At 34.8% G+C, this 23,013-nt stretch overlaps 1 protein-coding gene across 2 annotated transcripts; it reads right to left on the minus strand.

The window, feature by feature from the left end:
- Positions 1-6,951: 6,951 nt before the first annotated feature.
- LOC113551261 (tolloid-like protein 1) lies at positions 6,952-23,004 on the minus strand. 2 transcript variants are annotated; one of them, XM_026953400.1, is made up of 15 exons: positions 22,446-23,004; positions 21,709-21,782; positions 21,502-21,621; positions 20,461-20,635; positions 19,396-19,607; positions 18,305-18,512; positions 17,982-18,190; positions 17,645-17,879; positions 17,382-17,578; positions 17,085-17,313; positions 16,680-16,900; positions 16,354-16,536; positions 16,049-16,175; positions 15,234-15,418; positions 6,952-11,528 (listed from the first exon to the last, which is right to left on the minus strand). In XM_026953400.1, the coding sequence occupies exons 3-15, from the start codon at positions 21,611-21,613 to the stop codon at positions 11,200-11,202; spliced, it is 2,622 nt and encodes an 873-aa protein (XP_026809201.1). In that variant the 5' UTR covers positions 21,614-21,621; positions 21,709-21,782; positions 22,446-23,004; the 3' UTR covers positions 6,952-11,199. The 2 variants fall into 2 exon arrangements, with proteins under 2 accessions (XP_026809201.1, XP_026809203.1); XM_026953402.1 differs by lacking the exon at positions 22,446-23,004 and adding an exon at positions 21,917-21,965.
- Positions 23,005-23,013: the final 9 nt, after the last annotated feature.

Here is a 23,013-nt window from a genome sequence, read left to right on the forward strand (position 1 = left end):
CTACCCGTCCTACGATGAGTATGCAATTTCAGAGCAAAAAAATAAATCCTTCACCCCGAAAACTTACCAACAAGTTTTTTTCAAAAAAGTGGTTTTAGCGGTACTTGGGTGGGTAATATTTGGATTTTCGACATTTTTTTGATATAAAAATACAGTACGTAGGACGCTTCAGCACGCTATAACGTTTTCAGAGCCATCGCGTGTAAACTTCCATCTTAAAAATACGTGTATTTAGTTTTTTTGGTGAAAAACGGCAAAAAACGATCAGGGGCCGTGGGCCATCATACTATAAAATAAAATTATCGATAATTTCGTGTTTTTTTGCGGGCAAACTGTTAAAGCTACCCGTCCAACGATGAGTATGCAATTTCAGAGCAAAAAAATAAATCCTTCACCCCGAAAACTTACCAACAAGTTTTTTTCAAAAAAGTGGTTTTAGCGGTACTTGGGTGGTTAATATTTGGATTTTCGACATTTTTTTGATATAAAAATACAGTACGTAGGTCGCTTCAGCACGCTATAACGTTTTCAGAGCCATCGCGTGTAAACTTCCATCTTAAAAATACGTGTATTTAGTTTTTTTGGTGAAAAACGGCAAAAAACGATCAGGGGCCGTGGGCCATCATACTATAAAATAAAATTATCGATAATTTCGTGTTTTTTTGCGGGCAAACTGTTAAAGCTACCCGTCCAACGATGAGTATGCAATTTCAGAGCAAAAAAATAAATCCTTCACCCCGAAAACTTACCAAGAAGTTTTTTTCAAAAAAGTGGTTTTAGCGGTACTTGGGTGGGTAATATTTGGATTTTCGACATTTTTTTGATATAAAAATACAGTGCGTAGGTCGCTTCAGCACGCTATAACGTTTTCAGAGCCATCGCGTGTAAACTTCCATCTTAAAAATACGTGTATTTAGTTTTTTTGGTGAAAAACGGCAAAAAACGATCAGGGGCCGTGGGCCATCATACTATAAAATAAAATTATCGAAAATTTCGTGTTTTTTTACGCGCAAACTGTTAAGGCTACCCGTCCCACGATGAGTATGCAATTTCAGAGCAAAAAAATAAATCCTTCACCCCGAAAACTTACCAAGAAGTTTTTTTCAAAAAAGTGGTTTTAGCGGTACTTGGGTGGTTAATATTTGGATTTTCGACATTTTTTTGATATAAAAATACAGTACGTAGGTCGCTTCAGCACGCTATAACGTTTTCAGAGCTATCGCTTGTAAACTTCCATCTTAAAAATACGTGTATTTAGTTTTTTTGGTGAAAAACGGGATAAAACGATCAGGGGCCGTGGGCCATCATACTATAAAATAAAATTATCGATAATTTCGTGTTTTTTTGCACGCAAACTGTTAAGGCTACCCGTCCTACGATGTGTATGCAATTTCAGAGCAAAAAAATAAATCCTTCACCCCGAAAACTTACCAACAAGTTTTTTTCAAAAAAGTTGTTTTAGCGGTACTTGGGTGGTTAATATTTGGATATTCGACATTTTTTTGATATAAAAATACAGTACGTAGGTCGCTTCAGCACGCTATAACGTTTTCAGAGCCATGGCGTGTAAACTTCCATCTTAAAAATACGTGTATTTAGTTTTTTTGGTGAAAAACGGCAAAAAACGATCAGGGGCCGTGGGCCATCATACTATAAAATAAAATTATCGATAATTTCGTGTTTTTTTGCGCGCAAACTGTTAAGGCTACTCGTCCTACGATGAGTATGCAATTTCAGAGCAAAAAAATAAATCCTTCACCCCGAAAACTTACCAACAAGTTTTTTTCAAAAAAGTGGTTTTAGCGGTACTTGGGTGGTTAATATTTGGATATTCGACATTTTTTTGATATAAAAATACAGTACGTAGGTCGCTTCAGCACGCTATAACGTTTTCAGAGCCATCGCGTGTAAACTTCCATCTTAAAAATACGTGTATTTAGTTTTTTTGGTGAAAAACGGCAAAAAAACGATCAGGGGCCGTGGGCTATCATACTATAAAATAAAATTATTGATAATTTCGTGTTTGTTTGCGGGCAAACTGTTAAGGCTACCCGTCCTACGATGAGTATGCAATTTCAGAGCAAAAAAATAAATCCTTCACCCCGAAAACTTACCAACAAGTTTTTTTCAAAAAAGTGGTTTTAGCGGTACTTGGGTGGGTAATATTTGGATTTTCGACATTTTTTTGATATAAAAATACAGTACGTAGGACGCTTCAGCACGCTATAACGTTTTCAGAGCCATCGCGTGTAAACTTCCATCTTAAAAATACGTGTATTTAGTTTTTTTGGTGAAAAACGGCAAAAAACGATCAGGGGCCGTGGGCCATCATACTATAAAATAAAATTATCGATAATTTCGTGTTTTTTTGCGGGCAAACTGTTAAAGCTACCCGTCCAACGATGAGTATGCAATTTCAGAGCAAAAAAATAAATCCTTCACCCCGAAAACTTACCAACAAGTTTTTTTCAAAAAAGTGGTTTTAGCGGTACTTGGGTGGGTAATATTTGGATTTTCGACATTTTTTTGATATAAAAATACAGTACGTAGGTCGCTTCAGCACGCTATAACGTTTTCAGAGCCATCGCGTGTAAACTTCCATCTTAAAAATACGTGTATTTAGTTTTTTTGGTGAAAAACGGCAAAAAACGATCAGGGGCCGTGGGCCATCATACTATAAAATAAAATTATCGATAATTTCGTGTTTTTTTGCGGGCAAACTGTTAAAGCTACCCGTCCAACGATGAGTATGCAATTTCAGAGCAAAAAAATAAATCCTTCACCCCGAAAACTTACCAACAAGTTTTTTTCAAAAAAGTGGTTTTAGCGGTACTTGGGTGGGTAATATTTGGATTTTCGACATTTTTTTGATATAAAAATACAGTACGTAGGTCGCTTCAGCACGCTATAACGTTTTCAGAGCCATCGCGTGTAAACTTCCATCTTAAAAATACGTGTATTTAGTTTTTTTGGTGAAAAACGGCAAAAAACGATCAGGGGCCGGGGGCTATCATACTATAAAATAAAATTATCGATAATTTCGTGTTTTTTTGCGCGCAAACTGTTTAGGCAATCATCAATGAATTTGAATTCATTGTTATGATAATGCGATCATGGATGATACATTATTATATTTATTAACATCTAATTGATGAAACTAAACTTATGTACTCATGAATGGTGAACCATGAAAAATCTTTGCACCGATTATTGTGGACAGGGCCGACCACAATGTCGTGCGTGTATAGACGAAGAGGCGATTCTATACCATAATAAGTTTTAACTTATTACTGTTATGGGAACTATTGTGGATGTTCGGGATCCGCAGCAACTTTCAGACCACGTGTCCCACTTAACCGGCCAGAATTTTCCGCTTAGTTAATTGGCGTCAAACTCGTTATCACGCTGTTCCGCAGCATTGGGCTTATGAAAATATCGTACACTGTGCCGGAAACCTTTGGCAATTAATCGAAGTCATTTGAACGGGACGACTGCGATACACGGGGAAAATGCTACGTTAAGTAGTAACTACTTATGTCGGCACTACTCAACTGGGCATCGCGTTATTCGGCCACCCGTAGCAGCTGGCAGCGGCTCGGTGAGATTAGCTGTAAAAGCGCGGTTAACGACACCGCTCCGACCACATTAGCAAAATATTACGGTGATATAATATAGCGACACGTTACGACGGTGGCGGATATTTTTCACAGATAAACGGTGTGGTGGTCAGCGGCAATCCGCACAGTCGATTTACCGGCTGACGGGGCAAGCGCCCGATCGATATGTTTATATATATATATATATATATATATATATCCACAGCATCCCGTGACCATGCCGATGCAAATTATTGTGGTCCGTTTAGCACGTGACACGATGACTCAGTGATGTCACCACATCATTTTGATATTATACAATAAATATGCACGAGTATCACACAGTCACTATACCTATACATAACATACACGGATCTCGTTCACTGCCGTCGTGCCACCGCAACTATAGACGTCGTGCTGATTATTGTTTACGTGATCTCGTAATCCCATGTCAGGCGATATTTGTTTTTTTTTTTATCTTTTTTCTCTTGGACTGTTAAGACGTCACCGACACCGACATCGTATTTTATTACGATCGCAAAATACCATTTGCGGTTTGGATCGGCTGCTTCATCGGTCGGCGTATTATTTTTATGCGTCCCCGATTGCGTTCGGCCGTGTGCGACTCGTAAACGTCGTACAGTGCGACCGTTCTTTTATTTCGACGTGCGTCCGAGTGTACCACCATCTTATGGCCACCTACCCGACGTCAAACGCTTTAGTACGTTTTTAATGTTTTTCTTATAATTGTTGTCCGGTTTCCATGCCGGCTGTCCCGTCGTCGCCCGCCAACTTTTCTACCGTTTGACATTTGTCGTCATTTCTGTTCGTGCAGTGCAGTGCAGTCTCGCACTAACTATACCGTTGTCTGTGACGTTTCGTGTCCATCAAGCAGTCGGTCGCATTATGTTACGTAACGGATATTAATTGTCGAACTCTCGTAAATTAGTTAATAACGATTGCCATAACTGCGCAATTGGTGCCGTTAGTGCAGCATCCGTTGTCCACTCCGGTGCCGCTAGCCACCGTGTCGCCGTCGCCGTCCGGCCGCGTGATCGTAAAAGGCGGATACCGTTCGGGTGGTGAGGGGGGGGGGTCTAACGCGTCTATAACCGAGCGCGCGACACCCGTGAACTCGTCACGCCACGGGGTGTCGGAGAGCGCGAGTCGGTGACTTGTCGCTATTCTCTGCGCCTCCTCTTTCTCGTACCGCCCGATTTGCATAGCTGTCATTCTATCCCGACGGCTTCAGCTAAGAACCACAATTTTACGTACGTCGTCGGTTTGTCAACTACCGTATTTCCAATACACGAAAATCGTCGTATTGCAGATATTATCGATGACTTTATTAACACCAACGGTGAGACAGTGAATTCGATTTCACTGATGTTTGCTAATTCCTAGTCTGCAGATATTTTATAATACATTCTTCACGTATAGTGTTTGACGTCTAAACCTTGAATTGCAAATTCACTAAATTTGAGTTTCGTCCGAAGCCGTGTTTCCCAGACGACGAGTTCAACGATGTTTATTACTAGCCAGTATCCAGCTAGTGTACGTTTATCATTCATTCTTATCGGCCAGCATTAAGATTTAACGTCTTTTTCATCTTTTTTTTTTTACGCACGTAGTGCGTACGGTAAGTAGAATAAATTATATTTTAATGAGAGATTCGTATTTTGATTTGTATTATTGTTTATATTCTATAGTTGTTTTATATTTTTAGATTGCCTTTTATTTATTTCAATTTAACTCTATGACCACATTTTTTTAATGAAAATAATTTGAAAAATGATCAGTGTTCGATTCAGTGACCAGAAATCGTAATCATGTACGATGGTCGATGCCTATATTGACTAACAATATTTATTCGTCTTTAAAGTATTATTACAAACACCCAAAACCTTTCAAAAAATACCATAATAATTTAGACAAAACCCGTAAAGTAAATTATAAAATATAGATACCATATAGCTCATAAGTACAATATGACTGCAAGAGATTCTAAATCTTTTGAAATCGGTATATTAGTATGCGTTCGTAAAATATATAATCTGTTGATCGTACACGGTGGCCATTCTTGATGCACGTCCGTCACCTGCACAATTTGCTTCTCGTGCACTACTTTTGTTAATAATTTACAAACTAAAACATAATTAAAATTAATAATAAAATTAAAATATTGTGTTTCTATGTAAAATATATGTTACATTTTTATGTTTATAATAGTCTATAGTATACGAAAGTTCCTTTTTTTTTGTAAATTTTGCTACTACACACTTTACTAATTTCTTTTTTTTTTAGCATATCTAGACAAACATCTTTTAAGGGTTGTAACTAGTAAACATAAACTCTCTGTGTGCTACTGTCGTATAAACATAAATTATACTATACGAATACGACAGAAATATTATTTTCACGCTGTATAACATACAGTGCATGTAAGTACATCGTTATATTACACGCAAGACATTATGTAACAAAAATTTAAAAGTAAATGTGCTTCTGAACCGATCCAGTGAACAAAACGTAAACAAAATTGTACAGCTAAAATTCATTGATTGATATAATTGAAATAAATAGAAATCAAATACCCGGTACCGTATAATCGCTACACTCTAGCATTACAATACTACAATAGTAATTCTAGCAACAAATTATTGTTATTAACGTGTTATACCTATATATATATATATATTATTGAGTACTTATTTATACTTACACAATTTATACACATTTATAGATTTTTCTAGTATTAGATTTATTGTTCACCAGCTACTTCTTTGAAATTTGATTCAAATGTATACTGCGCGGGAGTATGACTTCATATTTTATATGTATTCGGGTGTGTATAATGTAGTAAGACAATATGGGAATGGAAGATAAAAAAAAACACATTTCTATAATTCCTATTAAGTATATTTTCATAATGATAATACATAATAATATTAATATTAATTAATTAACCAACATAATAATAATATTATGTACCTAACATTGACTGTAAAAAACAAAACTAAAAACACGCTTTGGCCATAAATAAACGTAAAAATAATTTAATTGGGTAATTTAATGTTTTTATGATTTTCACCAATCTAAAAAGGAAAATTTGTCAACAATGATTTTACATTAGGACATTTAGTTTTACTTACTGTATTAATACAATACAAATGTTGATTTTTGTCCTTATAACATAATATTTGTTTACATATATATATATATATATATATATATACGCCTAAGTTACATAAATCATATTATTTATATAAGGTATATTTAATAGTTAAATTATGTTTGATTTCTTTTATTAATTTTAAAAGTTTTATGATATTATTGTTTTATATAATATATAATATATATAATATATATATATTATAGACTAATAATATTTAATACCAATTTCACTTAACCATATGTTTAAATTTGTTTTCACTAAACTATGACATACAATTAAAAATTGGACGGACTGCGGAAAAACTTGCGCGTTAAACTGTTACAACTCGGTATCTACAGGCATAATAGGATTGTACCTGCACAGACCCATGCAATCCGTACTACACGCACAGACGCAGTTTTATTGTTTTTATTCATAATTATTAATTGCTGATTTCGTTGCAGTCCGTCCAATTCACAACAACAAAAACAAATAATAAATTAAACAAAAACATTGAGCAGTGTTTTGTTGGTAAATAAATAAAAATTTACCGTGTGCTAAATATTAGCTTACTGGACTGAAACACGTTCGTTTTTCAGATGAACGAAACATATATAATATTATATAGATGAAACGAATAATATAATAATATATTTTGGTCTGAATAAAGTGTAAGCATCGAGTGGCGAGAAGAGAAAGCTAAACAAAATTAATGAATTTTGGTCCTGTATAATAATATTATGTTTTTCAACGATTTTTTTTTTAATTGATTGATTGAAAAGATTTGTTTTTATTTGTTATATTAAATATTAATTGGATTGTTTTGACTTGATTGGTTTAACAACCTAACCGCGCACATTATTTCGTGAACGGAAACACATATTACTACAAAAAAGTGTATTAGTACAATATTATATATTAATCATATTAATAATAATAATAATATATACTTGTAATAACGACTAGAGACTATTTAGTTGTTTATACGTCACAATCGACTAGATATAAATATAAATAGACTAAATTAATATTATTACTCTTTTATAAGTAATAATATGCACCAAAATAATGTTACACAGCACGTTTTAGAGCTTAAACAATGTTATTATACACTAGGCCTCTATGGGACTATGCGTAGTATTATTTTATTATGTAAACATTAACGAGGTATACTCAAATATCGTGTAACAATAGAAAACAAATATTTGCCATAAAAAAACACAATTTTTTTACTAACAATATTACAAGCAAAACGTTCAACGTACGAGTATAATTAATACGATAGTTAAAAACTTAACGAAAATTCATAACAAAAGTTCGATACACTTACGCTAACGTATAATTATAATTATTATGTTATATAATAATATATACACATTGTCGGAAGTAGATTGCCGATACAAATATTATATAGTATGTATAAATTTATTATTATTATTTAATATGTTAAATATCGTAACATTTTTATTAAAATTGGAAGAAATTCATTACAATAATACTGTTTTCACTCCGGAATTTCGATAGTAATTTATCCTAATGTACCTAATCTATACAAAATATACGTATTTCCTATAGGGTGTATTATAATATGTGTGTGTATGTAATGGCCGGAAGTGAAAGACTTTCGTCTATTTGTAGACTTTTGAGGCGTAAAACTGTTTAGTGGATGGAGGTCATCGAGTTGAGCAGTTCAATTCAATTTACGCGTGACTCACATTTATTTGAATTGTCCACCCCTTGAGCTTGATTTGGCGAAAGAATAGTTAGAGATATTACAAGTGCGTATTATTTAGATTAATATACAACAATATTGTGCAGGAAACCGTAACAAAAACAATTTAATAATATTTTGTAATGTTTGCTTAAGATGTTTGGTAACGAAACGAATATTCCGTGTAAGTGTCTTACGAATAGATTACCTACACACACAAGGTAATTATAATCATGACACGCTGTCGATGAAATCTCAATCAGATAATAACGAAAATGTACAAAAAAAAAAAACTATATTATACATATATATGTCTACGAAACAGATGTCGTAATACATTATCGAGACCGTTCGGGTATTTGTAATATTATATATTTATATATTTGGTATAAATAAGCGCTGTTATTGTATATTATAATGTAATAACAAGAGGTCCAAAGCGGTTATATGATGTTTTAACTAAAAACAAAACCTAAAATTATAAATAGATAACAAAATATGTATTTGTCTAAACTCCAGCCTTTTGAAATTTCGAAAAATCGTTAATATAATATTATATTTAAGTACATATTGTTACAATACATAGGCATTTCATAATATTATATGTTATACTTATACCGAACTGTGAGGTAAAAAAAAAAAAAAAACAAATCGCCACGACTAGTCTTTCAGCAACGAACATTTTGAAAAACGCAATCGTTCCCGTTTTGCCTCCCTCCAAAAATAGTGGCAGCGAACACAAAAACCGGGAATTCTTCTATTATATTATTATTATTATTTTTGGCTTAATATGATTGAGCAATTGATTCCATTTTTGACCCTCACTCCCCAATGTATAGTATAGCACACACTGAAAACTAGCCGTGCGCGCGTCGACGACGTTATTGAAATGTTATTAAATATACAGTAGAATCCACTTAATGGGGACACCGCATAATAGGGACAAACAGAGTCCCGAACAAATGTATTCGTTACATTAAAAATCGGTTTATCGGGACAGTCGGATAATGGAGACAGATAGATCACCGCCCGAAGTGTCTCAATTAAGTGTATTGGATTGTATATATATATATATATATATATTTGTATATTATATTTAAATTGAAAGGGATTCCAACACGCATCGCCGACAGCCGAATACGGGATGCGAACGATTTATTTTGTATTTCACGATGCGCTCAGCTGTCCTTGATGATTGCCGAGTGCACTAGATGGAGCTATAAGTTAGAACGCTCCCTCCTAAAACGACACGCTGATCGATATTCGGTAGAAAACACTCTCGTAAGTATACGGTACGGCGCGGGGTTAGTGTCGATTATACTACATAATGTATAAATACATAACATCATCATCGTCGTATTATGTTATATATCCCAAAAAAAGAAGCAAAAAACTTTGCAAGTTTCACACACACGCATACATGCACACGTTCACATACACTCATTCATTTTGATATTACGTAAAATTATATATGTATATCATAACGAGTCGCTGATCCGATTTATTATTACTGTTATATATAAAATACTGAAGTAGTGAAAATAAAGTTTGAGATTTGGAAGAGGGAGGGGAGCTGAAGCTTAAGTCCACGCCGGACTCTAATGTGACTTTTCTATTGTTATAAAACACCTAAAAAGATGTTGCAAATGTGTGAAATTTTCAGTTGTTTACAGACTACAGTTAGGGATCCTAGCTCCCATTCCCCTCCGATAATTGGAACTATACTGAAAGTGTACAACTACAGCTACGTGCTGAAGATGATGATTTTGTGGCGAACGTCGTTACTGACTGATCGAATTATATTACGAAAAACAAAATCAAAGAAAAATAATACTATAATATTCGACGTGATGATATCGAAATATTTCGAAGAGCAACGTAACTCTCATGTACAACAATACATATATAACTATTATGATATATTATGTCGAGTGGACGCGATGAGAGGTGATAGATGGTTGGGAAGACTGTGAAAAATTTAAACGGAAATTACTTTGCTAGTCGTAGGGTCGTAGAGGGTGAAGTGTAGCTGTTACCGTAACGGTCGTCTCTTGCGGGGTGTGAAAGTCTTCAGACCTGTCATCTGTGATTATCGGTGGTTTGTTTAAGTCAAAACGAAAAATAAAGTTATAGTAAAAAAAACGAAAGATAACGAAATCCGCCGCTTCCGAGGGAAATCGATCTCAATACGCGGCGAGCGTATAATAATATATAATAATATTATATAGGTACGTAAGTGATCACGAACACGATAAACGAAATGACAAAAAATTCGTACAATACATATAATATTATATTATACAATTATATTATTAATTATTATTATTATTATTATTTTCTAAACACCGTTCGACGAGCATAGGATTGACACGACTAATTTTAGCGCACCACGCGTAAACCATATTATAATATTATAATTTATATATAACATAATACAGGGGGGTACCTATAATATTGCGGCGGTGACTGTTGAGCGATGAGGGGGCGGTCGCAGTGGCGCGATCGACCACCGCAACTGCTGCGCAGAAGTCGCGACGGGGAGCGTGGCCGGGACGAAACGGGCTCTACTACTACTACTGCTGCTGATGCGGCTGCTGCTGCTGAGAAGGACTCTGGCGGTGGTCATCGTCGCGGTCTCGGCGGCAGCGGCGGCGACGGCGGCGGTGGTGTTGTTGTTGATAGAGGTTGCGGCGGCGGCGGCGGCGGCGGCGGTGATGGCGGTGGTGCTCCAGTGGACGTCACACGCTGTCCACGCTGGCGAACCGCTCGCCCAGTTCGTCGCACACGTGTTGGCCGGACGACGGCGTAGGGCTGAGCGACCGGAGCGACGGTGGCCGGGGCTCGTGATGGTGTTGATGGTGGTGTTGGTGGTGCCGCCGGTGCCGGTTGTATCCACCGCCCGCGACTCCCACGCCACCCCCGACGCCCCGTCGGAACCGATCGCGGCGCCCGGAGCCCGACCGCCGCCGGCAGCACAGGCATCCGGCCAGCATCAGCGCTAGCACTGTGCACATGGTCAGCACCGCCGACAGCACCACGTTGTCCATGGCTTCCGGTTCCATTGCACCTGCCAAATAGCACACGCACGCACACGGTGTAGTAGATGTAGTTAAGCAGTCCTATAGTAGGCCGCGAAATTAACAGGGTCGTTTAGCATTGGAGTGTTATTTTGAGTGTGTAGTGACGGTGGCGGAGAACAGTGGCTTAGCCTGACGGGGAGGGGGCAACGCTGCCATTTATACATTTTTTTTTACTTTTAACGCAGTATGCCAGAACCCAAAGCTGGACATTAATGTGTTAAAACGTTAAAGTTAAGTTTTTTCATTACTTTGGAGAAATTTGTTGACTATTACGTAAAATAATTTACTGATATATTTAATTCATGATATTTTGTTAGATTTCATTATTAATTAAAGTACTTAAGTATGGACGTGCCTCGTACCTGAAGCAATTGGGTAAAGAAATTGTTTATTTTTTATTATAAAACCTATATATATTACTTGCTATTTTTTTTTATATATATAATTAGTAAAAAAAAAAAAAGTTACTTTTAATTTTAAATTTTAGCTACATTTTCATGTGTTAACATTATGAGTTAAAAATATTAATAAACTTTCCAGCCTTGTCAATACCTATGACAATATTATAATATGTAATTAACATTATTATGCTTTATAAACACACGGAATTACGAATATAGACTATGGAGTAATATATAATTAATTTCTGGCGAATAGCGATAAAAACTTTTTAAATTGTATACCGTTTTTATTTCCACCCTCCTCCCTCTTTAAAAAATCTGACTACACCACTGTTGGTGGTTATAGGCTATACCATTATAGGAGGACTGCACTCCCTTGGATATATATAAAAAGTAGGGTTTTTACAGTTTTACTAAGAATAGGAAATTTTAAGATCCTAGTCCTTAATCCTTACATGTCGTATTTTTTTTTTATTTCGTAATCACGCACAATCAAGTTATACTTCTGTTCTTGGAATCGATAGTTGATATCAGCCGAAGTCGTATACTATAGTATCTATTATTCTATTAACAACTACTACGATTACTGATGCTGCCACTATCAGCTATATAAATAGATTTTTAATCAAATTTATGCTTCTAGTCAGTCCATTGAGTAAGGGTCTAGCATGGTTATACATAATATTATATTCATATGTTTATGAAATAAAATAAAATCAATAAATATTGTAATTAATATTACAAGTTTTATTATAGAAATTATTTGTTATTTTTTTCTGACAAGAAGAGAGAGGATATCTATTAAAAACTTTGTACACCTTAATATTGTGGGTGCCTGATATTCATAAATACGCGGTAAAAATCTCAATGTAGTTGATTCATTCCGTTATTAAATTTATTAAACAAAATATGTTCACGTGAAAAGTCAAAAACAATACCATACATTGTACATTTTATACAAGTGTACCTACCTTAGTACCAATAGTAGATATTGTGTATAAAAGTAATCGATTTTATGGGGTAGGTACTTTTAAAGAAAACCATACAGAGGATTTAATTATATATATGGCTGAAATGAAAAACTAGTAATACGACATCTATATCGTAGTTCACTCTCACTACGTTGACCACACTAGAATTACATCGATTTCATATTCTGTGTACGCCACAAAATTGCTGAAAATCTTACATCTCACGCGTAATGCAATCCATTTTTTATGATTTTTCACATCTCAAATAAAAACGAATCACACATTTTTATTTCAGTCAGTAAATTCTCTCAAAATATCGTTTTAAAGTAACTAGGTGTGTCCGACGTCCGTAGACAAAAGAGGCGGAGCGATGGTCAATGAAATTGCTATTTATTTCGAAAGATATTTTTTATCGTTTATTTTCACAATACACCACAATACAGTATCATTACTAGTATAATGTATAATTGATTTACCACAGCATTTTCGTATACGATAAAACTATATTTTTATTTCTAGATTTTTTGATAACGCATAGAAAAGGATTTCTATATTGATATAATATTGTTGTACCTATTGTTTTGTTATTATGACCAGAATCGTGAAATAATAATTAGTCGGATATGACGTTATGTAAACGGCGAGAAGAAACTGCTCGGCGAAACGTTCTTTTCCTTTGGTACTCGATTTTTATAATATAATATTGTTATTATATATACCCAGCTGCACGCCGTCGAATATCGATTAAATCCGCCCCGTAAAGTATATAATAAAGTACGTGTGTATATGTGATGTATATAATGTATATATTATATGTATTACATTATTTTCGAAATAAAATATTCGCCGTCGATCGATATAGTTTTGGCCGTTTTATTTCCATCACGTATGCATATACGTACAGATACGCGTGGGGGCGGCGTCAATATTGTTTTACGATCACGCGCCGAACAACACACACGGCTGATTTCACCGGTACCTACGCGGAATATTACGAGGTGAGTATACAATACATATACAGCACATACGGGCAATTTGTATTCGGTTCATTACTACGATTATTATACGACGAGACTTCGACGTGAGCGTATTTATTTATAGTTATATATATTATACACGGCAGCGAGTCGAGACGAGCGCGCGGAGGGTCTGCCGTAAAACCGCGCTTAAATGATTTATGATTTTTAGATAGTTCCGCCGCCACTGCCATAATACACCAGCACTAGTTCACCGCCACCGACACATAAATATATATGTAATACGTTGTGTGTACGTACTTGTGTTGTATTATATTATTATTATTATTATTATTATTATTGCAGTTTTTGGTGAACGTGAAACCATCGAATTAATGAGTTATCGAGTAAACGCGAAATAAATAATCGTACGTCTTCGAGGCAAATCTCTATTTTCTCGAAAACATGAATTGTGAACTTTCCGCTTTATATATCATATATAACTAATGACTACTGTATACCTACGCATGTGTTGTATGCAATACAAAAAATACGTGTCGGCGACCGGCATCACACTTCGCATCAAATTTGCCGTCTGTTGTTTACGATTAATATTTATTTTTTTTAAATATAATATTTAATAATAAATTGTTCTAGAACACGTAGTCATTCTGAACATGTCTTTGTCATTTTTTTAGTGTTCGTGTTTGAAAACTAACCAGCAGTAATTTTATTTCATTTATTCATTTATTTCATATTCATATTAATATAATATTATACATTATTGATTAAGTAATAATTGTTCTGTTATTTATAGGATAAGAACATCTGTACACATACTACTAAAACTATATTGTTAACAAACAAGTAATATTTTAATCTTGTTTAACATTATTTACATCAATAACATAATAATATTACATAATATTATTTATAATAGCTGCATTTACTATTAAAATAAAAATCCAAATTTTAGATCTATGTCGCATAAATGATATAATGTAATATAATAATAAACTAATGTAATACTATTATAATATAGTAAATTATGATTCATTTAACAGTCAATATAAAGAGAACATTATCAAACAAATCGACCACTGAAAGTATATCCCCTGAAACGTACGAGGAAAATATCGTTAAATGTACATTAGGTTGCCTAATGATCTTGGCGATTTTCCCCGTATGGATAAATCTAAACGACCATCAACAATATTATAATAATGTTATATTCATATGATTTTATCTGACTTGAGTAAATGCGATGCCATTACGCGGCCCTATTTTTCCCATTTTCAGTGTGCATCGTGGTTGAGCGTCAATGACATTATACCATTAAAAAGGATCTAGTAAATAATACTCACAGTTGGTCTCGTCCGACACGTCGTTGGACCCACAATTCATCACGTTGTTGCACCTTAACTGATTGGATATGCAGTAACTCGAATTTTCGCATTGAAACCCCGGACACGAGTCAGAATTATCCAATACTTCAGTCCAAGTTGCAGCGAAACCAGTGCCGTTGCCCGATTTGTCGGCCACAACAAAACTATATCAAAAAACATAATGATATTACCTACATATTTTTATGTCCATCTACGTCACAAAATGTTATTATGTATAAACGTATAAAGTGTAACAAGACTATTTGATAAACTTCCATTATAAATGTTACTATATTTGTTAAATAGTCTTTACACACCCTGTATATATATATATATATATTATTCTGATCGATATAAGTGGGTACATGTAATTTTGTAGTTTTGGATTTTCTTCTAATTAACCTAACTCCTTCGATCATCTCGTGCTCATCCATTGAAAAATTAATGGTAAAATGTACTTGGTTATATAAATGGTTTCTATTGAAAAAATCATTTATTTGATTTTCTCACGTTTTCGTATAGTGCGTGAGGTGAAAAACGTTCCAATTTACGACACATGCGTTTTTCCGCAAATCGATAATGCTTTTTCTGTTATAATTTGATGAATATAAATACTAGATACTTACAACTTTCACCGATTTAAAATTAAATTACATTTTTTCACTTAATACAAAATATTAAATTTCTTATTGAATTTTTCTCAGAATCGTTTTATTTTTTCATTTATATATATATATATATATATATATCAATAGTTTAAAAAAAGTTTAAAAATTAAGTGACTTTTTTTATACCTTATCCTGAACTGATTGGATTCGGACAGAAATTGCCATGACTCAATGGGCTTTTCACCACATAACTCCAACGGTGGTTCTTCTACAGATGGCCAAAGTCTAACAACAGCCGTCGCGCAGCCTCTAGCTGTAGAAATAATAAATTATTAGATATATATATTAATATCGTGGTACTGATAGTGAGTAGGTATATAATATAATAGTATATACGATATATGTTATCTAGTAATACTATATAATCTACAGTGTAGTTTGTAATATTAATATTATAATACGTGCGTTCTAGAAGAACTCTTTATACTTACTTGCCAGCTCTCCTTCCACCGAGAATGAGACGAAGTTGAGCAGTATTTTGTAATTGGGCCTGACGTTTATAAACCAATTGCACGTTCTGCTCGGCATTCCTTTTTCCGGTGCAGTATATTTGAGCGGGAAATTCGGACTCTGCACCTTTCCAGAATCTGCATTACTGATATTACTACCGCAGTCTTGAATAGAAAATGAAAAAAAAAATCGATCGTTATTATTACGCATAACAATATGACTTGTTACATATTAAGTGTTTATGTTTTCGGGTTTGAAAACGATTCGACGGTGTGTAGACACAACATTAATGAACTGTAAGACTTACCGCCAAATATCGCCTTGGCTTCGTCGAAAAAATACCTAGCCTTGAAGCCACTAGAAACACCTTCCGAGTTTGTGTGCAGAAGCACCTTTAGGCCAATCGCACCACGATTAGATTCCAACGGTCCAGGAGCTGTCATACCGCAATATCTACCGACGATTTTCTCTGTGCCATCTTTGTAAATGTTATATATTTCGAGCCAGTCCTCCTTGCAAACAAACACCCTAAATAAAAATATTACATTAATAAAAAATAAAAATGCAAATATGTTTAAATTTCAGCCCTAATTAATATTTTTTTAATAATATACTACGTATGTATGTAAAAATAAATATATTTTTTTTTTATTTCTTGCGGAATACATACAAGTAACACACGTTGTAAAAAATAATAGAATTTTTTCCGTACCCAAATTGAACTAATGAAATATTGGCTACGTCAACTTTGATTTTGAACTGATCGAATATCACGGTGACCTGTTCGTTGGGCGTAGCCAGGAATAGAAACGTACAGTTTAGACCGTTGGGATAGTTTGCCGGATGTCTGGGCGAGTTGAAATCTCCTCGTTTCTTAGACTCACTACGGTAAGTAAAATGACACGTACCGTTCGGTGCAGCCGTTCCAGGTATAAGATATTCTAATGAATAGCAGAGAATAAAACAAATACATTTTTAAAAAAATGTTCCTATACTACTGTGCGCTTACCTGTTTCAAACGTATATTTGGCTTTAAATCCTCGACCATGTAATTCGCCACTGCTGAAAACCATTGCTAGTCTAGCGCCTTCACTCGTCACTACCTTTTCATCAGCCTCATCACCGCACATTTCGTAGTCAAACTTGTCATACAGGTCCATAGCTTCTTGACCTCTCAAGTATAGCTTTAAGTAACCGTCCGTGCATCTTAAATTTAAACAATAACAATTAAAAACCGTTCGAGCTGTTTATAATCGTGTGGTAAACACTCACTCCTGTTCGTTAATATGTGCTTTAGGTATGTTGAATTTTTGGAATTCCAACTTAACTCTTTCCAAATCTTGTGCACCTTCAAGACCATAAACAAAATACCGACATACGATTTTCGGGATGTACGGAAACGGATAATTAGGACTATATATATATCCCGTCGAGGTTCGTTTACTTAACACTTTTTGATCGCATTCAGTGCCTCGAACGTGTTCTCCGTCGTTTATCCCAATAAAATCTAGATAAATACGAAAATTAAACCCGTTTAATATTATGATAATGTAAGCTTTTGCTATGCAATTAAATAGATAGGTATGTGACCAATGTGTGATAAACTTACCTAGTTTGACAAAACTTTCGCTAAATTCAAACATGCCTTTGAAACCACGGTTCTGCGTGTTCGCTGCCCTATGAAGTGTGTCGAAAGTTACGTATAAATAATTTTTAGTCGAGTAGACTACTAAATTTCGTTGTTGACCGCAATACTGGCCGATCAAAGGGCTAGTAGCATTTGATCCATCATAAATGCTTACGATGTCAAAAGGACAACTGCGGAGGAACAAAAACAATGTATAGTAAATTCCATAAACTTAATGTTGCAAAATATGATTATATATGTATTCAATATTCATGTTTGGCTAACAAAATTTTAAAAATACTTACTGTGGACCTCCGTAAAATAGGTCAAAGTCTCGGAATTCTAACCGCACTCTCTGGTTGGCTTGTCCGTGAAATAAGTATGTACATTTCATTCCTTTGGGATATATACCCGGGTACGTTGGTGTGAGTATAGTGCCTACTTTTTTCACATTTGAGTTCACGACAAATGAACACGGGCTGATCGGCGACGGTGTTCCCAATTGGAATGCAGCTAAGAACACATACATACATATATTATAAATATGATCATATTAAATGATCAAGACTTAAATTTGGACTGAACTTTAATCTATAACAGATGTGTACCAGGTACCTACACTATTCGATAAATGGATGCTACTCATTTCTAATATTGAACATTTTTGCATTCCATCACAACCCTTTTCCGTCAAATACTAAAAAGGTATAATTTCTAATTTCACCAAAAGGCATTTTCGCCAAAAAAAATTGTTCACCGATTATATTATATTTTAGTTAATTTACCTAAAACCACAATTATTTACCTAATATCACATACACGGAATAGTGCTTTAAAATGTATAAATTATCATAAAGACGGTACAATAGTATTCACTATGTATAAACAGTGATAATCGTCGATAACAGACATAATAAATTGCATCACAGCCATCAATATATTTTTTGTCATGACATAAAAAAAATATTAAGAGGGATTCAAATATTAAAATTTTATAGTACCTATATAGTCCAAATTGTTTAAAGTCAACTTATGAAACTATGATCATTTCTGTATTTTTTTAAAAACTATAATTTAATTATATTATTTTTTGTTAGATATTATTAATATTATTATTGATTGTATTACATTTTTTATGACAAAAAATAAAATAAAACATTTAAATATATTGGATAACAGGATTATATTAAGTATTTTCACATAATGATTATAACATTTTTTTATTTAGTGTACACACTTGGTAGTTGGTTGTTACATTTGTTAAATAGTTCCTAAATAATAGTTGGTGGAAATGGGAATCGTACCTTTTTCGTTTTATGTGAAAAAAAAGGCTATGCGTAAATCAAGAAGCCGATTTTTCAACGGTATTAAAGAGATTACTATGATAAATACTTACAGTCATTGCTGAACATATAATAGCCTTCGAACAAAGATGACGTGGTCGTGTTCTTGTCCGTGTAGAAGCTAAACGCTACAGTTCTATACAACGACGTTCGGTCTCTTGGTGGTATAAGACCGCAGTATCTACCTCCAAACGGTGAGTTTATCAAGTCCTCCGTATCGACTTGTTGAACCTCCGAGTATACGTCCACGTACTCGTGCACGCATCTGTGTACGATAATGTGCACTTGTAAGTTTATAATATAATAACGTATAATACTACAATATATTTCCCGTGTGTCGACTCAAGAAAAATTGATTAGTATGACGTGCACTTTTTGTTCAATAATATAAATTATAAGGCTTCAACTTGTAATTTTAAGGACTCGTATGGTTAGGTTAGGATGTAGCAACAATTCATGGCAATAATATATATATATATATATATATAATAGGAATTATTTTCTTCATTTTAAAGAAATATATTCACTGTAATGGTAGTTATTGTTAATTTGGGTAGGTAGTCATACAAAATAGTGTTGAAATGTTTATATTACATTTTAAATTATTAGAAACGTAATAAATATTAAATTAATTGTCTATTATTATTATGGTACTTATATTCAAATGTGATGGAATGATGTGTGTTAAATTGTATTTAGTACATAATTTATTAACTATGCTTAATGTTTGGTAAATGCAGCAGCGATGTCTCGTCATCATAAAGATAGTTGTGTAAAAATAGAAGTTCTCGACAAAATTAAGCCCCAAAAGTGAATTGAACATATATGTTCAGACGTAATCCAATAAAGTGGAAGTACACTTTCCACTCCCTATCCCACAAAAAAAAAATTGGTTATAGGTATGTGTGTATATATGGTAGATCCTAGTAGTTGGTATAGGTTATATACTTATATATACTTATAAATGTAATATTGTGCGATTAACTCATACAACTCATAATTAACAATGATTAATAATGGTGGGTGAGTACTGGCTAATATTGTTTTAGGTTTGTTCTACGTTAACAACAATTTGCATTACTGGTGTTCTTGTTTGAAACATAAAAGGAGCATCTTACTCTGGAGGTGTGCTTCGGAGCTTGAATGCAGTGAACGATACGAAGACCTTCTGATGCGAAGCAGCCACGAACGTATAAACGCACACTTTGGACTCGCCGTAGATGTTGGTGAACTCCGGGGCCCGAAACGTGCCATTCTGCGGACCGTCGTTGCTCACAAACGTCTTGTCACATCCTAAATACGAATCCAGTAACCGTTAAACCCGAAGAAACTAATATAGACAGTTGTCAGTGCAGGATCTAAGCAGTGGCATGTTTAGGGAGTGGGCCTGGTAAGCAAGTGCCCACCCATATTTTTATATAAGTACTAGACTAGTATAAGTTCGATGTGCAATGAAAAATAAAAATATGATTTATAGTAAGAAAATAAAATAGTTTTGATTAGATTAGGTATTTCAATAAAAATGAAAGATTTGAATATTTAAAAAGTATGTTTTAATAAAAGGTAAGCTACCATTTATTATAAAAATATTAAAATTAGTCATTTAGAATAAAAATACTAAAACTTAAATAGATCAAATTAGAATATGAGGAGGGAATAAAACCATTCTGAACTTAACTTTTGTGGCCCATCCACAAAAAAGTTCTGGACACGCCACTGGATCTAAGTCCAGGTAGGCCGGGGTTCAGTTACTAATATTGGAGGCCTATTTTAAATATATAATATATGTATTATGATACATTAATTATATATTATTCTGTGTTTGACAAAACTTAAAAAATAAAACATTTCAATTAGGTATCTCATGACTTATGTATTCATTTAGATCGAATCACATTTAATAGATATAAAACTAAGTCCATAACCATCTCGAATATACGGGTACAGGTAATTTCTTAATAAATAATTGATTTCCTTATTCTTATAAAGTTAGAAATTGTAACTATGATTTAATCTCGAGCATCAACCTAAGGTTCTGAAACAACCTCAACTTTAAGGCCTCAGCGAATTGCACCCCCTATTCCCTACTAAATCCAACACTGACTGTTGTGCGCCCGAGACGTGCGTGCAGTAGTAATTAAGCCGCTAACGGTGCTTACCGGACGAAGATAGCGTTCTCTGAGCACTGGCGCATACCGATAACAGCAACAACAACAACGACGACAAGGACACCATAAATCTGCTACCGGCATGCCAATAGTCTTCGGCCATGTTATGTCCTTCAAAAACAAAAATTCCGTTACCGTGGTCAACGAAATAATAAAAAAAAAAAACCAATTGGACTTAACCATCACAAAATCACTTACCATAGCGGCAAGGCAGTATGGTTTCAATCGCAATGTCAAATCGTCATCTGGAAAGTTACATCTAAAGAGCTAACCTAAACACATAACAAAACACGTACGATATGGTGTTAGGAAAGTACTAAATTTATATTATTATAGTCTGCAATAATATTACGCTGACTACAATCGAGACTAACTCGCACTATATGCATCTCAATATAGAACGTACAAAATCAAACGACCCCGACGGTATATTATTATAATCGCATTGAATTAAACTAAAGCCGAAGCTACGTCTAATACCATCATGTAATAATATTTTCGTCGTATCGACATTTTTCTGCAGAAGAGATCAGTAGTGGATCGGCCGTGTTACTTAGGGGAGGTTGGTTGGTTGGTTGATTATTTTTTATGGATTGGGAACGTCGCCAGGTTGTCGAACGCGTGAAACCGAAATGGCATATATTATGATATGTATGTGATTGCGCAGGTATCTCCTTATATAGTAAAAACATAGTCAATATAAATATTATGACGAAATGTCACACGTCATAATAGTATAATATTGTCATGACGGCTTATGCGACAAATGCATATAAATACGGGTAAACGATTTGTATACACGAGTGTGTGTTGACATGAGCGTATGATTAGAATGGTTGCGTATCACTTCGAAACGCCACTGTTGCAGTGCCGAGACGACAATACTTATTATGATTTATTGACGATATGATGCAAATACATATTTATATACTTACGCGTGTCCCGGTGATCGGTCGATCTAGCGCAGCACGCGCCCAGTTCGAAGTGCGTGCACCGCGGTTTACGTGCAGGTGAGCGGCTACTATCCTATCCAGTAAACTGTGGTGTGCGTGCGCGCGCGCGCGCGTGTGTGTGTGTATATGCGACAACGCCACTGGAAGAACACGCGCCCCGTTGTCCGGTTCGGCACGCGATGGCCGTGTCGTATACACGGGTAGGATACGACGACGGCGGTCGTTGAGCAATTTATCGGTTATCGAGGGGGGGCGGACGATGCCGAGAGGCGGTGGCGAGGGAGCGTGCGGGGCTCAAAACGAAAACGGAAAAACCCCGAAAAAGCCGAGAGTAAAAACAAACGCGAAAAAATAACTAGGTCAATTCCGGCGGCGATGCGTCTTTGGTCGTCGTCGTATTGTCGATCGTTGTCAGCCGGTGCGAACGAAAAACCACGTCGTCCGTACAACAGCGATACGATATAATATAATAATAATACGCCTATACGCTGTAATAGCGCAAAAGCACTGCAGCGCGCGCGACGAATGTTGTTGTTGCGTTGCGCGTCGT

Source organism: Rhopalosiphum maidis, chromosome 2 (assembly GCF_003676215.2).
Source record: "Rhopalosiphum maidis isolate BTI-1 chromosome 2, ASM367621v3, whole genome shotgun sequence".
In the NCBI taxonomy this organism is placed as follows: Eukaryota; Metazoa; Arthropoda; class Insecta; order Hemiptera; family Aphididae; genus Rhopalosiphum; species Rhopalosiphum maidis.